The 14,010-nt window shown below is 41.5% G+C and overlaps 1 protein-coding gene across 2 annotated transcripts in view; it reads left to right on the top strand.

Annotated features, from left to right (window-relative positions):
• Positions 1-14,010, top strand: part of pcsk5b (proprotein convertase subtilisin/kexin type 5b) — a 61,073-nt gene that overhangs the window by 17,764 nt on the left and 29,299 nt on the right. For both annotated transcript variants that reach the window (XM_005722086.2, XM_005722087.2), the window contains exons 5-8: positions 1,736-1,812; positions 7,568-7,656; positions 9,260-9,432; positions 12,523-12,735. In XM_005722086.2, the coding sequence (XP_005722143.1) occupies positions 1,736-1,812; positions 7,568-7,656; positions 9,260-9,432; positions 12,523-12,735 (552 nt within the window). The remainder of the gene's footprint in view (positions 1-1,735; positions 1,813-7,567; positions 7,657-9,259; positions 9,433-12,522; positions 12,736-14,010) is intronic.

Below are 14,010 nucleotides of genomic sequence, written 5' to 3'. Positions count from 1 at the left end.
TGCATGATTGGCTAGGAGTCTGCCTCATTCGGGATTAACAAGTCACATATACAACACAGTGCACTGATTAATACATAGCAATGCAGTTCCACACTATTGTGATCCTGTTTCTCTTTATTCTTTATCCTTTATTATTCTAGTTGCTCCGTTTCCGCTTAACTACTCCCTCAGTTTTCATCCAATTTTCACCATTCAAATTTTAACCTGTTCTGCTCTTTCTGCTAATGACTGCTATATCTTTTGGTGCTCAGAACTTTTATACTTTTTGAAATATTAAGCTTTTTGTGCCATATTTTGTCCCATTGAGATGACTGGGACCACATGACCAGTGTGGTCACTGATATTGCTTGCCGGGGTCACCTGTGTTTTGGCTCAGTGAGATGAGCAGCCATTCTCAGAGCGGGAGGTCTGGGTTCGAATCCCCCTTATGGCAATAGTTTTTCAGTTAAAAGTTCAACCTTTTTAACTCTTTTCAACACAAATTTCAGCTTCTTCACCCCTTTTCAGCAGAATTTTCAGTTTTTTCACCTCTTTTCAGCACAAATTCCAGATTCTTCAGCTGTTTTCAGAAGAAACTACAGCTTCTTCACCTCTTTTCAGCTTTTTTCAGCAGAAAGTTTAGATTTTCCACTCTTTTCAGCACAATTCAGCTTCTTCTGCACAGTGCACATTTTGTCTCTCATCATATCTTTCTTTGTGACCAGAACTGGCTTGGCTCAGTGGGATGAGCAGCTGCCGTGGTTCGAATCCTACCTGTGGCGTTTGCCGCACATCTTCCCCGCTTGCATGTACGCTTTATTGACACTGTTCAGTGTACCCTTTCAAATACAGCAGTTTTCGGCAAAGAGTTGAGCTTCTACACAGTGTTTTCAGCAGATAGTTCTCCTTCTTCTGCTGTTTTTAGATTCCACTTCACAGCATTCACACTGCATTTTCGCAGGAAATGCAACTTTTTCTAGTTATGTAAATGTGGAGAAAACAAAAATAAAAATCTGACGATTATAATTGTGATTTTAATAATACAAATTCTGCTTTGTAATCACACTGTTTCTCTTTACCATGTAACCAAGTCGTGTTCCAGAAGACAGCAGTCATGTGATGACCTAGGTAGTGATATTTGCTGCCATTTGGATCATCAGCCCATCATGTGTCTGCAATTAAATTCCAGAGAAAAACTTCCTTAAACTTGCAGATGTGCAGTTATGCTGTGTGTACATGTTTATCTCTCTGTGGGCTCATACTTTAGTGTGTGTGCGTGCTGAGGTATGTCTACCTACGACCGAGAACTGATAGTTGAACTAACTTGTTGGCCTGAGGCAGCAGGTAAAGCCATCAATCAGCTGCGCAGATGAAATGATTCACACCCTCTTTGCGCTGCTGTTATTAGCTACTCTTAATGCTTAGATTTGTTTATGCCGAAGGGCGAGTGGTGCCGCAGATTGGGTTAGCTCTGATTGCATTCGATTTACAAAACTGTTGTGAGTCGTGTTGATGTGAACTCTTCGATTGGGTTAGAGAAGCTTTTTGGCGATCTACAAGCCAGTTATACACACACACTCACAGAGAGTGTTGGACCTACTCTACTAATGAATTCACTTGTTTGCTTGATATTTTTTGTGTGTGTGTGTGTGTGTGTGTGTGTGTGTGTGTGTGTGTGTGTGTGTGTGTGTGTGTGTGTGTGTGTGTGTGTGATGATGTTTTGTTATACTTGTGTTGACCTCCATGTCTCCTCCAGGACCCTCAGGCAAGCTATGATGTCAACAGCAACGATGTGGATCCCATGCCTCGATATGATGCGACCAACGAGAACAAGTAAGGAAAATAAATAAGGAAATCTACCCCATAACAGAGAGAGCAAGAAATTAAATTTTAACTGTAGCAGGGTTTTAGAAAATAAGCATGTGGCTTCACTGTTTTGTTTTTGCCAAAAGCTCTTCAGGATAATTTTTTTCCCTTCATTGATTTCTAAAACAAGCTCTGTGCTTCAATATGTTTGTATTTGCTGAGTCCTGACTCTGTTGTGGTGCAGTGAGTTATATTAGCATATTTGTCTTGATGCATGCTCAATCAGTCAGGTAAGGAAATCCCAAAGAGTTGATTCTGTTCATCTGGACGTCGCTTTTTCAGTGGGAGAAACGTCGCTCATCCAAGTGACTTCTTCAGTCTCAGCTGACTGCAGTTTCCTCTTAGTCTTATAAAAGGTACATTAGCATAATGACTAAAACTAGCACCACTGACGAACAATGGGTTTTGAGGTCAGTTTCTGCGTCATTAATATGCAAGTTGTCATGACCGTTGATCAACAACCACTGATCGCATGAAGTTCACCAGGGAGGATGTGATTTATGACAGTTTAGCCTTCTTAGCTGTGAGATTTCCATCAGTAATGGGGGACATTTAAATGTTGCTGTGTACTGTAAACCTACGCATATGGATCAGTATTTAAGGTTCGACTCTCATCACTGGAGCACAAACTGGGTGTCCTCAGGACGGTACAATACAGAGCGAACACCAGCCCTACAGATACAGCAGCCAGCAAAGCAGAAGAACATCACATCAAGCAGGCCCTGAGTGGGCGATCGTGGCTCAAGAGTTGGGAGTTTGCCTTGCAATCGGAAGGTTGCCGGTTCGAGCTCCGGCTTGGACAGTCTCGGTCGTTGTGTCCTTGGGCAAGACACTTCACCCGTTGCCTACTGGTGGTGGTCAGAGGGCCCGGTGGCGCCAGTGTCCGGCAGCCTCGCCTCTGTCAGTGCGCCCCAGGGTGGCTGTGGCTACAATGTAGCTTGTCATCACCAGTGTGTGAATGTGTGTGTGAATGGGTGGATGACTGGATATGTAAAGCGCTTTGGGGTCCTTAGGGACTAGTAAAGTCCTATATAAATACAGGCCATTTACCAGGCCATTTAAATGTTGTTATCCCAGCTGGACATTTGTCGAAGCTGGGAAGGCACCTGAAGAAAGCTTTCTTTCTTCTCTCCAGCCGATCCAGGAGAGAAGAAGGACAACTGTTGCCTAGGCAAAAATGGTGATCCCATATGTTTCAGGAGTATCGGGACTGTCGAGAAACATTTTCTCTAAACACCGCATATCTCTGGCATTCAAACACCAAAACACGCTGTTTTAAAAATTTGTCCGCATCAAGGATCTGGTCCCCCGACACAAACAGAGTAGTGTGGTGTATCGGGGAAACCAAACAACCTCTGATGAAGCAGATGGCTCAATACAGAAGAGCTAACTCATCAGGCCAGGACTCGGCAGTCTATTAACACCTACAGGCCAGTGGACACTTTCAATGATAAGGATGTACACATCTTGAACAGGGAGGAAGGCTGGTTTGAGCGGGGAGTCAAAGAGTCCATTTACAAAGAAGAGGGAAAGACCATCTCTGAATCGAGGAGGGGGCCTAAGGGTACATCTTTCGCCCTATTACAATGCTGTGATTGCAGCCATTCCCCAACTCTCTGTGAACGGTACTCATGGTCACTGATCAATGATCAATGAGCTTTGATCAGTGGTTGTTGGTCAATGGTCATGACAGTTTACATATTAATGATTCAGAAACTTACCTCAGAGCCCATTGTTCATTCAGTGGTGCTAGTTTCAGTCATTATGCAAATGGACTGTCTATAAGGTCGGGGGAAACCTGCAGTCAGCTGAGAATGAAGAAGTAATTTGGAACTCGCTTGCCTGTGCACTTGTCTTGTGCCAGTTTGGCTCAGTGAGTGATTTTTGGGTGTGTGTGTATGTGTATTTGGCACAGCAGCTCAAGTGCCGTGGCAATGGCTCAGTCCCTGCTGGTAATACGTTGTCTTAAAGAGACATGAGGGCCACGATGCAGCTTAACGAGCTGGTTTCTGTTTGGGTTTGGATTTATATTTGACTGTGAAGCATGTGGAACAGAAATCTGGTTTATTTTTGTTTTTTGAGTTTATCATTCTCTATATGATGATTTTCTGCAGATAATTTTATCTGAATACATGAGGCACGTAATCTGTTAGCTATGTAAAGGGATAAGCTAAATTTAACTACATCTGGGATCAAAATGCAGATTATTGTCAGCAGTTAAATAATGCTTGTGGATTCATGATGTCTATGTGTATAAGCAACAAGCAGGAGGGGATAAACAACTGCATTATCACTATATTAGTCTCCTTCTTCCTCTCTGAAGTAATGTCTTTGGATCATTTATTTATTTAACAGTGAAAGTGCATATTACCAACAGTTTATTGAAATATAATTTGACAAAAATGGGGGAAAAAATATCAAAATCGCATCAGCCCAGATGCTCTTAAAGGTACAGTCTGTAATTTTTTGATTAGTTAGTGTGAAATTACAAACTGATGCATTCTCATAATCTTAGAATTAATCCATGAAAAATACATAGGAATGGGCGTCAGTTTGTGGAAGCCACCATGTTGCCCCTTCATCTTGAATACAGTGGCTGAGAATGCCAAATTGGGAGGAGAAGAGAAACTGTAGGTGCACGTGGGGCTTCCCAGCAAAACTTAATTAGTGTCTGACCTTCAGACTCGAGATATAAAGGGTCATACACATGTTTTATCATCTGAGAAAGGGTCCACCTCTACAAAAAAGCAAAAGCGCAAAGAGACAATCCAATAATAAAATTTTATCCTCTCCATTATCTTCAAGCCTCACCTATTGTATGTATGAAAAGTGCTTTATAAATAAAGATTGATTGATTGATTGATTGATATTGTACTAAAGTCGGAGCTCTATGATACACAACAACCTGCATTAAAAATGCTCATTTTTTTCCAGATATTGTTGCAATTCTTTGTTGTCAGTACATTAGACATGCGTCCCTCACAATCTCAAGATGGCTCACAAAAGCCACTAATTAATAACAACAGCTGGTTATAAGCCAACGTAACTCCAGCTAAGTGTCTGTGAGTCTAGCAATGTTGGGTTAACAGCTAACAGCGGCTAACGGCAGCAAAAACAGCTGCATGTACCGACAAAAAAGTTTGGAAATCGACAACAACTCACCTTAGCATTGCTGTCATCAGACGGAAGAAAGATTCACGGATTTATTGAGTTATTTCAGACTAATTTCACAAATTACTTTTGGAGGCTTTTTGAGTAATTGAACATGAGCACATATTGATGGCTGAGGAAAAAAGCAGACTGACAGCTTACACTCACTACAGATGGTGGAGTTGTTTGTCCTACTGTGGTCCCACCATAGGTAGGATTACACACTGGAATTGGGAGGGGTAAGAAAACAGTTCTAAGTTGATTACAATCTATGAGTGTATTGACATCGAGTGGTTTTACACACTGTGGATTAGGTTAAGGAGGTAAAATTTTATAGGACAATATTTTTCTTTCTGTTTAACCTATTCATTAACCTACAATTAGGATCATAGGTTTTTAGGATCCCCATTTGCTGGGTTTGATGTTACCACTATTTATACAACAGTACGACTCTGTTTGACAAAGTGACTTGAAAATGTAAGATTTAGTAATAATATTCAGATGGATTGGGGTGAAATAATCCCAAGAAATATAAAAAACAAAAAAATTAGAGATTATATCGAGCCTAATTCATAAAGAACCAACAAGAATACTTTGCACTGGGGCCAAAAGCAACAAAAACAAAATCTGATGGCTTTACCCTTTTTAAAATTTTTTTACAAAGTTAAAAAGTTAAAACTCTGTCTTCTTTTGAAACAGCCCCATTTAGAGTCATTGATTGCACAAATACATAGTTCTAAGTGAACTAAGAGACCCCGAGTGGCTGTGACACAGATGTGCAAAAAATGGAAAATACAGGCAAACAAAGACTGGAGAGACGGCCACACAGACGATTTTATGGATTACTGGAGTGAAGTGAACTGAGTGGGCTGGGACTGTTGAAGCATTTTGAAAGAAGGAGCCAGCAGCTTGGCTCATTAACTTTGATAAAGAGGCCTATCACTGATGTGCAGCTATTTGATGTGTTATACTTTAACCCTCACAGCTGCATTTGTGTTAACTTTTCTGTGTCCATGACACAGTATCTGAAGGTTACCAGACCTTTACATATGGCATATGCATTTAATATCTAGGCTGGATTAAATTGAGCATAAATCAAAAGATCCAGTGCGTGACACAAAGGTCATGTTAAAGTTGCTTTGTCAAGTGGTAATGGTTTGATAAACAGCCTATCATGTAAAACATAATGCTTAAAATTTGAGCATTACTATGACTATTGGCAAAGGGGTCCCCAAAATAATTTGCTGTAAAGGATTACGCTCTGTTTTCAAGTGCAAATCTGCAAATTGGAACCATTTACAGCAACAAAGCCAGCATAGTGTGTTCTTTACTCTCACCCATTTTGTCTTTGTACGAGCAGAAACTCTGACATCATTGTAACACATCACAGCGCATACATCTGAAGTGTTTAGTCTGAAAACATTTAAAATTGAAATGGCTCCAGTCGCTTCTAATGTGAAAATAGGCATTCGCCCTACCAGTGTTAGGTTTATGAGGTTGTAAATTGGGAAAGTGGCCCCCCAGTGGGGAGAAAACTGTGACCCCAAAAGTTTGGAAATCTTTGATGTTGAAGCAATTTAGATTTTCTGCTTATAAGTATTTCTTTTTTAAAATTTATTTAGATTAATAGTAGCAGAAACACAGCACCTTAGTTAAGTGAGGACAGTGATTACAGATAATTTGAGTCTATCGTGTATCTGTGGAGCAAACTTTGCTCTGACTCCCCTGGGGTCGGGGGGTGTTCATGATAGCTAGATGCTGGGTTTCCGTGGCAACGGTCAGAGCTGTTTCCGGGACAAGGGGGAGGCGGGATGATGCAGATGTTCTCTGCAGGAGGTGAATGCGTGTGTGAGTGTGTTTGTGTCGATCCAGAAAGTGGTGTTTTTGAGCAGGCGGCGGACGCAAACATGCCATGTTTGTTTACGCTGGTCCCTGGCCTGGGCCGATTGTCACCACTGCAGTTGCTGGTGGAATGTTACCCTGGTGTGTGTTTTTGTGTGTACATGTGTGTATTTTTAACTGTCAAAGGAAGTGTGAGCAGTCTAACATACTAGTTTTTTTTTTTTCCATTTATTTCCTGTGTGCTCGTAGGGAGCACATTACTTGCATGCTGTGCTCAGAAAATATCACAAAAGGACACGTGTGTGTGTGTGTGTGCGTGTGTGCGCATGCATTTGGGGAGCATTGGCATTGACTACTCCAAGCATTTGTCCTGATAGTATTACAAATGATGAAGTACCTACTCTTTCATCCTCTGTCAGGGAAAAGAAAAACAAGAATTGCAGAAATATTTGTAGCATTTCTTACATTTGTACACTTCAAGCGTATAGTTTATGATGACTTCAGCAGAAATGTACATATTTGTCCATGAAAAAGCGCGGTTACATGTCTGTCGATTCCTCTTCAGATGCAGCATGTTTATGTGGTGGTTTGCGTGTGTGATCCTGCTTGTGTATATATTTACTCATCTGGGACATTCTCCAGCTCAGTTACATGGTGTGTGTGTGTGTGTGTGTGTGTGTGTGTGTTTAGATTTTTGTAATAAGCTTCTTCATTCCCACTCTTTCCCCAGACACGGCACACGGTGTGCGGGTGAAGTTGCTGCAGCTGCAAACAACTCCCACTGCATTGTGGGAATTGCCTACAATGCCAGAATAGGAGGTGAGCGATGTGTTATATTTGCACTTTATCAACAATGTTTGACATGACATCTCTTTCAGCAGAGACCTACGTCATAAGGATTTATTAGTGTCATTAAGAGTTAAGAACCTCTAATGCATTTCAAAGGATGCTGAAGAGAACTGCCATTAACCTATGCAGAGTTACTGGCTCACCCTAAATGTTTTTTTTTTTATATCTCATGCACATCATAATCTCACCGACAGATTACCTGCTTCTGTTTATATTCATTATAAACCCGACAACTGAAATGTCATTAGACATCAAAGGACATCGTAGCACAAATGTGCTGTACATATGTGTCTCCTAATTCTTTAAAAATGTTATTAATGACATTTTCAAATATTTTTAATGTTGCATTAAAAAAATATCTTCCTTCAAGTTACAATTATAGATGAACACAGTATGACCAACTAGTGACACATGAATCGTTGTGCTCAACATGCCTCATTTAACACCTCTATGCCATATAAGCCATTTCGAGTCAGCTGCTCTTAAAAATAAAAACAAAAACACTGAATCCTGTCTTGTTTTTAAACACTGGATGTTCCAGAAAACTTTGACCTATTCAGCTTTTGACTGTGCACACCAACCGCACAGTGAAGCATGGTGGAGGGAGCATCATTGTTTTGGGCTGCTTTGCATTTAATCTCTTGGATGCCTTAAAAATCACTGAGGGAATAAAGAATTCAAAGTTGTATAAAGAAGCAGCCCCAATAATTATTTCATGGAGGATGTTGCTGAAAGAGGATAGAACTCGAGTTCACATCAGATTGAGAGCCTGAACTGTAATTACCGTAAATCCCGGACTACAGAGCGCACCTGATTAAAAGCCGCATGCTCTAATTTTAGAAAGAAAATCAATTTTGTACTTGCACAGGTCGCACCGGATTTTAAGCCGTATGCGTTTCACTTGTAATATGAGATACTTACACAGAAATATTATACGTGAGGATTTTTAACGTTTAATTTAATCCGTAAGGTAACATAAACGTTATGGTAACATACAAAATACATACTGAAAATGCTTTTTTTTCCTCGAACAGCGCCTGTAACACCTTTTAAGTATACGTACGTATCGGTAACACACAAATTACATTGCTTATGGTTTTTTTACGGAACAGTGCACACACAACATTACGTCTCTTAACAACCCGTAAAAATATATACCGTATATATACTACTTATCAATTTTATTGGTCTACTGTTACCAGGCAAAATGTTTTTGGCCGCATGAAAAAAAAAAATGCATTAGCCGCATGTCAGTATAAGCGGCAGTGTTCACAGTGTGGGGGAAAAAGTAGCTGCTTATGACCCGAAAACTACGGTAATCGGTGTGTTGAATGAAGGTTCAGCTATTTTTCTGTTATTAGTTTTGTTTTTTCACCAGTTGTTTGTTGAAACAGAATCAGGCTACATGTTATGAGCAGTAATTCCATAGATGCTTGAAATTATAGAGGTTTTACAAACTTTTTACTTTTTATTTTTTCTTCTTCTTCTTCTTCTTATAGATTATTCTGTAGATTCTTGAGATATTGATCTAACTTGATCAAATGCATGCTTTATTTCTGTGTTTATGCATCAGGTGTGCGAATGCTGGATGGAGATGTAACGGACATGGTGGAGGCCAGATCTCTTAGCTTGAACCCACAGCACATCGACATCTATAGTGCCAGCTGGGGACCCGATGATGACGGAAAGACCGTGGATGGACCAGCAACTCTGGCCAGGCAGGCCTTTGACAATGGCATCCGCACGGTGGGTACACGTACACATGGACTCTCGTATACATGTAGAAACAAGTAAACATGTGATTCATTGTTTAAACAGGACTTTGGCGTTAGTATTCATGTGGCAAGAAAGGATGTAAACACACACACAAAGACACACTCAAAGCAGATGTGCATTTCACGCTAATATAATTGTAGTCTAAGGTGCTTCCAGGCTATCTCTACCTGTGAAGCTCCTCCGGACATTAGAGAGCAGCTCTGCTCTATTAGCATATATTCATTTACATATTCATAGCCTGTTTTGCGTAACTGCAAGCTGGTGTTGTGATGTCGGCTGAGTGGAGTGAAAAAGCAATATCAGAGGTTAAGTGGGGTGAAGTCATTTACTGGTTATGTCTCACAAATGTGCTCATTAACATTAAAAGTTTACTTTAGGTGGCTGTTTCCATTCTGGGCAAGCAGATGTTGACCTTTTGAGGGGTGATCCAGGGAGGGAGGGGAATCGGTGGGGCTGGTCAGCGGTTATATGGACCTTTTTCAGACTTGACTCTAGAAGATGAGAACGAAAGGCTCCTGTCGCAAAACAGGAAGGAAGGGAGAGAAGGAAAAGAGTGATGGAACAGGCTGTGAGTGTTAGAAGAACAGGCCAGCCTGTTGATGACAGGCTGGCCTTTAACATGAGGTGAAGTGAGGGGGATATCTGTCCCACTGGTATGGGTAGGGCACGTGTGTCCTTGCATGCCCACCAACCGTTTGAGCCCGAGTGGAAATGGCATGTTTGTGAGTGTAACAAGTACTTGTGCATATCTTGAAGTGGCAGTTTATCACAGAGAGCCAAGGTGTTAGAAATAACACTGACAGCTGTGGGGAGATACCCTGGCTTGTCCCAGTTTAAATGCGATTTTTTTGAATGGGAATTGTTGTTTTAGGTGTTAATCAGACTGCCTGTGTATATTTTGTAAGAGGGAAATCCCATTAACACATTTGCAGATTTTTTTTTTCAATAGTTTTCTGAAGTGCTGTTTTAATTTGACTCGATCAGTTATTTTTTTTAATGAATAGAACTTTTAATGAAGGTTATTTGTGGAGGTATTGCTTTTTTATTTTTCTCAGCTGCTTATGAATGCTGTTTATCCCGTGTATCGCCTCTCTCCTCTCCTTCATCGTCCTCTCTTCTTCTTTGTCCCCTTCTTTCTTTTCATAACTGCTCTTCAAAGCGCTCTCCGTCCCTCTCATCTGTCAGCATTTGCTCCTGTCTGATACCCTCCCTTCACAGAGGGCTTCGCTCGCTTATCGCTGCCTGACAGAAGCCCCCTTTTGAAGAACTCCATTCTACCTTTTATTCCTGGCTCTATGTCTGTGTGTGTCTGTGTGTGTTAGTGCGCTTATTGTGCGAGTGTGTCTTGACAAACGTTGTGAATTTTAGCACCCGTGTGTTTGTCAGAGATCTCTTCTGCTGACTCCTGGGTGAACTTTGACTGTGACATCCTCAGCGTGTCTCCGCTGGGTTCGCGGTGTAGATCAAAATTAGTTTGAACAAATGTGGAAGTATACTTTCTAACTTAAATGGTAAAAGAAAAAACTGAGGCAAAATTGTATTAATGTGAGTGTGAGGCTCACCCTTAACATGGGCTCTCCATTAGGAAGATTTTCTGAATACGACTGGGATTTTTTTTTTTGTTTGTTTGGTTTTTTTTTAAATGTTCTGAACACCAAGATTTGTATTTTCGGTTTGTGTTATGTTTATGTCCTGTGGCAAACTCTGGTCACATAGGGGAAAAAAGTATTTCCTTACTGGCTGATTAATGGCTGCTAGCAGTTGCTGAATAAAATTCGTCACAAAGAGGTATACGGTGCTGCAGTGGATGCATACTTTGCTTTAGCGATCAGTGGTTGGCAGGGAGGGAGGAACTGACAGGTCTCTGACTTGCCTGCATGGCTCGGGCTTCGGGAGCTGATTTCACAGCCACTGGCAGCAACCTCCAGCACCCACTGACCAGTCAGTCGAAGAATGCAGTTTACTTATAACCGGTTGTTTTCAGATGGTTGAGGCGGTCTCTCTACGCCCATGTAACCAGGGCCTAAAATCTGGAAAACATGCACATAAAAAACTTCCCATCTTGAAGTCGTGAAGGCTTCCTTTCTGCCAAGCAATGCCCGTGATCTGTCGTCTGTATTTGTTCAGTGCTTTCTTTTCACATTATAATGTGACTGCTTTGATGTTTACGTGGCAATTTCAAAGAAAAGCCACAGAATACTAAGCAAAACACAGTATCTTTCTCTAGGATGTAACAAAATGGAAATGTTGAGTAGAGGGGAAAGACAGTGTGTGTAAAAAAAAAAAAAGTAACAAGAAGCAACAAAAACGGAGTTGAAGGGTAGAAAATGTGGAATTAAGGGAATTGAAGAGCCTGAGTTACTGTTGATATGCAATTCCTTTTAATCAAACTCATAATCATATATTTGACAAATTTAAGTTTATAGTTTTTACTAATGAAGTGTAGTCAGACTTCAGACGTCATACAATGCAATGTACAGTTCAGGAAAGCGTGCATCTTTTTAATGTAATTTCCTGTAGCTCAATTATTGCAATTTAAAACGAACGTAATAGTTTCCAGTAACGTCTGTCAGTCAGTAAACGATGCTGCATGCTCCGCTGCAGTGACGTGACAAGACAGAAGTGAACCTCGCTCAGTCCAAGATCCTAAAAACCCTCACTTACACAGCATGGCTCCAAGCATTGCCAACATCTTTTTTTCTTTTTTTAGGTGGAGGCAGGCACACACACATCCACAGTATTTGGCCAGTTAAAACATTATGATTACTAAACTTGGATCAGATAACATCAGTTCTGTTGCCAGACACCCACAAGATCGTTGAGGACTTTAACTGTCTGGCTTCTCTCTGATCTTTTTCTGCTCTTTTGCTGTTGCTGGTAAAGATTTGTTTTTTCTTTTTTCTTCAAGCAATTCTTCAATCTATCGCTTTCATTTTTAAAATACATTAAAAGATCATTTTACAATAAAGCCAAAGGTCTAGTGGGCAGCAACTGCCTCCAAGTACAAAGACAATTTGAAGTCTTTTAATAAAAACCTTCTCTTGTTTCTTCTCCTGTCAGGGGAGAAAGGGCCGTGGCTCCATCTTTGTATGGGCTTCAGGAAACGGCGGGCGCAGCAGAGACCACTGCTCCTGTGACGGCTACACCAATTCCATCTACACCATCTCCATCTCCAGCACGGCTGAGAGCGGACGCAAGCCCTGGTACCTGGAGGAGTGCTCGTCTACACTGACCACCACTTACAGCAGCGGGGAGAACTACGACCGAAAGATTGTAAGTGCTGAGTGAAGGAAAATAAGCACCAATGGGTGATGACTGATGATTTCAGTTACGCACCAAACACCACACATTTATTTGTCCACATCCAAATGATCCAGTTTAGGTGATGTAAGCGTCTGGCTAGGATGCCTCCTGGGTGATGTGTTCTGGGTATGTCCTACCAGGAAGAGGCACTGGGGTAGACCCAGGACATGCTGGAGGGATTATGTATCTTGACTGGCCTGGGAATGCTTTGGTCTTCCCCTTCTCTTTTGCTCAGTCTGCTGCCATGGATGGCTGGATAGATGGAGGAAAACCCAGTATAGTATAATTTCAAATAAGCATACAGCATGGCTCCTGTGCACCTCCCAGGTGAAGTATTTCCAGGCATGACCTGCTGGTAGGAGACTCCAGGGTGGGCCCAGGACATGCTGCAGATGTTATTTCTCTCAGCTAGCTTGGGAACACATCTGTTTCTCCCAAAAGAGCTGAAGGAGGTGGATGGGGAAAGAGAGGTTTAGGCTTCTCTGCCTTTAATGCTGCCCCTTTAACAGAGTTAAATGATGGATGGATGGAGGTATGGTGCAGCATGATAAAAACTGACATGAACCTGGCCTCGTGTGTGCTTGTAGGTCCAGTTTTGTAGCCTTGTTTAACTCAGATCAACCACATCAGTCCCGCTGACCTGCTGGGATGAGCAGTGCCTGTTGGCCTCTTCGAGTTGGCTTGTCTGGCAGCGTCTTGTTGCATTCCTCATACTGATGCTACTACACACACACACACACACACACACACACACACACACACACACACACCCCTGAACACGCATGCTGTGTATGATTTATCGCTGGCTGTGTACTCTTTGTTCACAGTAGAACTTCATATATTTGATATATGAGTGTCAGCATATCTACTTGGGCACATACTGTCGACTCTAATACTATTGAACCACATTCTGTTCTCGTGTATATGTGTGTGTGTCTCTTCAGATAATCCCCCAAACTTTTCAGTCCAGAAAAGGTCCTTTGATGAGGGCTAAGACTGGAAGTTAGCCAGGCTTTCCTTGGCTAACTGACTGTCAAGCTGTCTGACTAGTTCGCTGCTTAAAGTCCATACAATCAAAGGGAACATGCAGCTTTTTAATATCACGTTTTTATGCTACTTTATACTTCTTACAGTGTTTTTCCTTTCTTCTTTAACACTAAACTTATTCCCAGTGAATCTGGTGATTTTGTGTGCTTGCGTGTGTGTGTGTGTGTGTGTGTGTGTGTGTGTGTGTGTGTGTGTGTG

The sequence above is a fragment of the Pundamilia nyererei genome, unplaced genomic scaffold, assembly GCF_000239375.1.
Source record: "Pundamilia nyererei isolate P.nyererei 1_Seehausen unplaced genomic scaffold, PunNye1.0 scaffold00006, whole genome shotgun sequence".
NCBI classification, from domain to species: domain Eukaryota; kingdom Metazoa; phylum Chordata; class Actinopteri; order Cichliformes; family Cichlidae; genus Pundamilia; species Pundamilia nyererei.
This window is presented reverse-complemented; position numbering and strand designations above follow the sequence as displayed.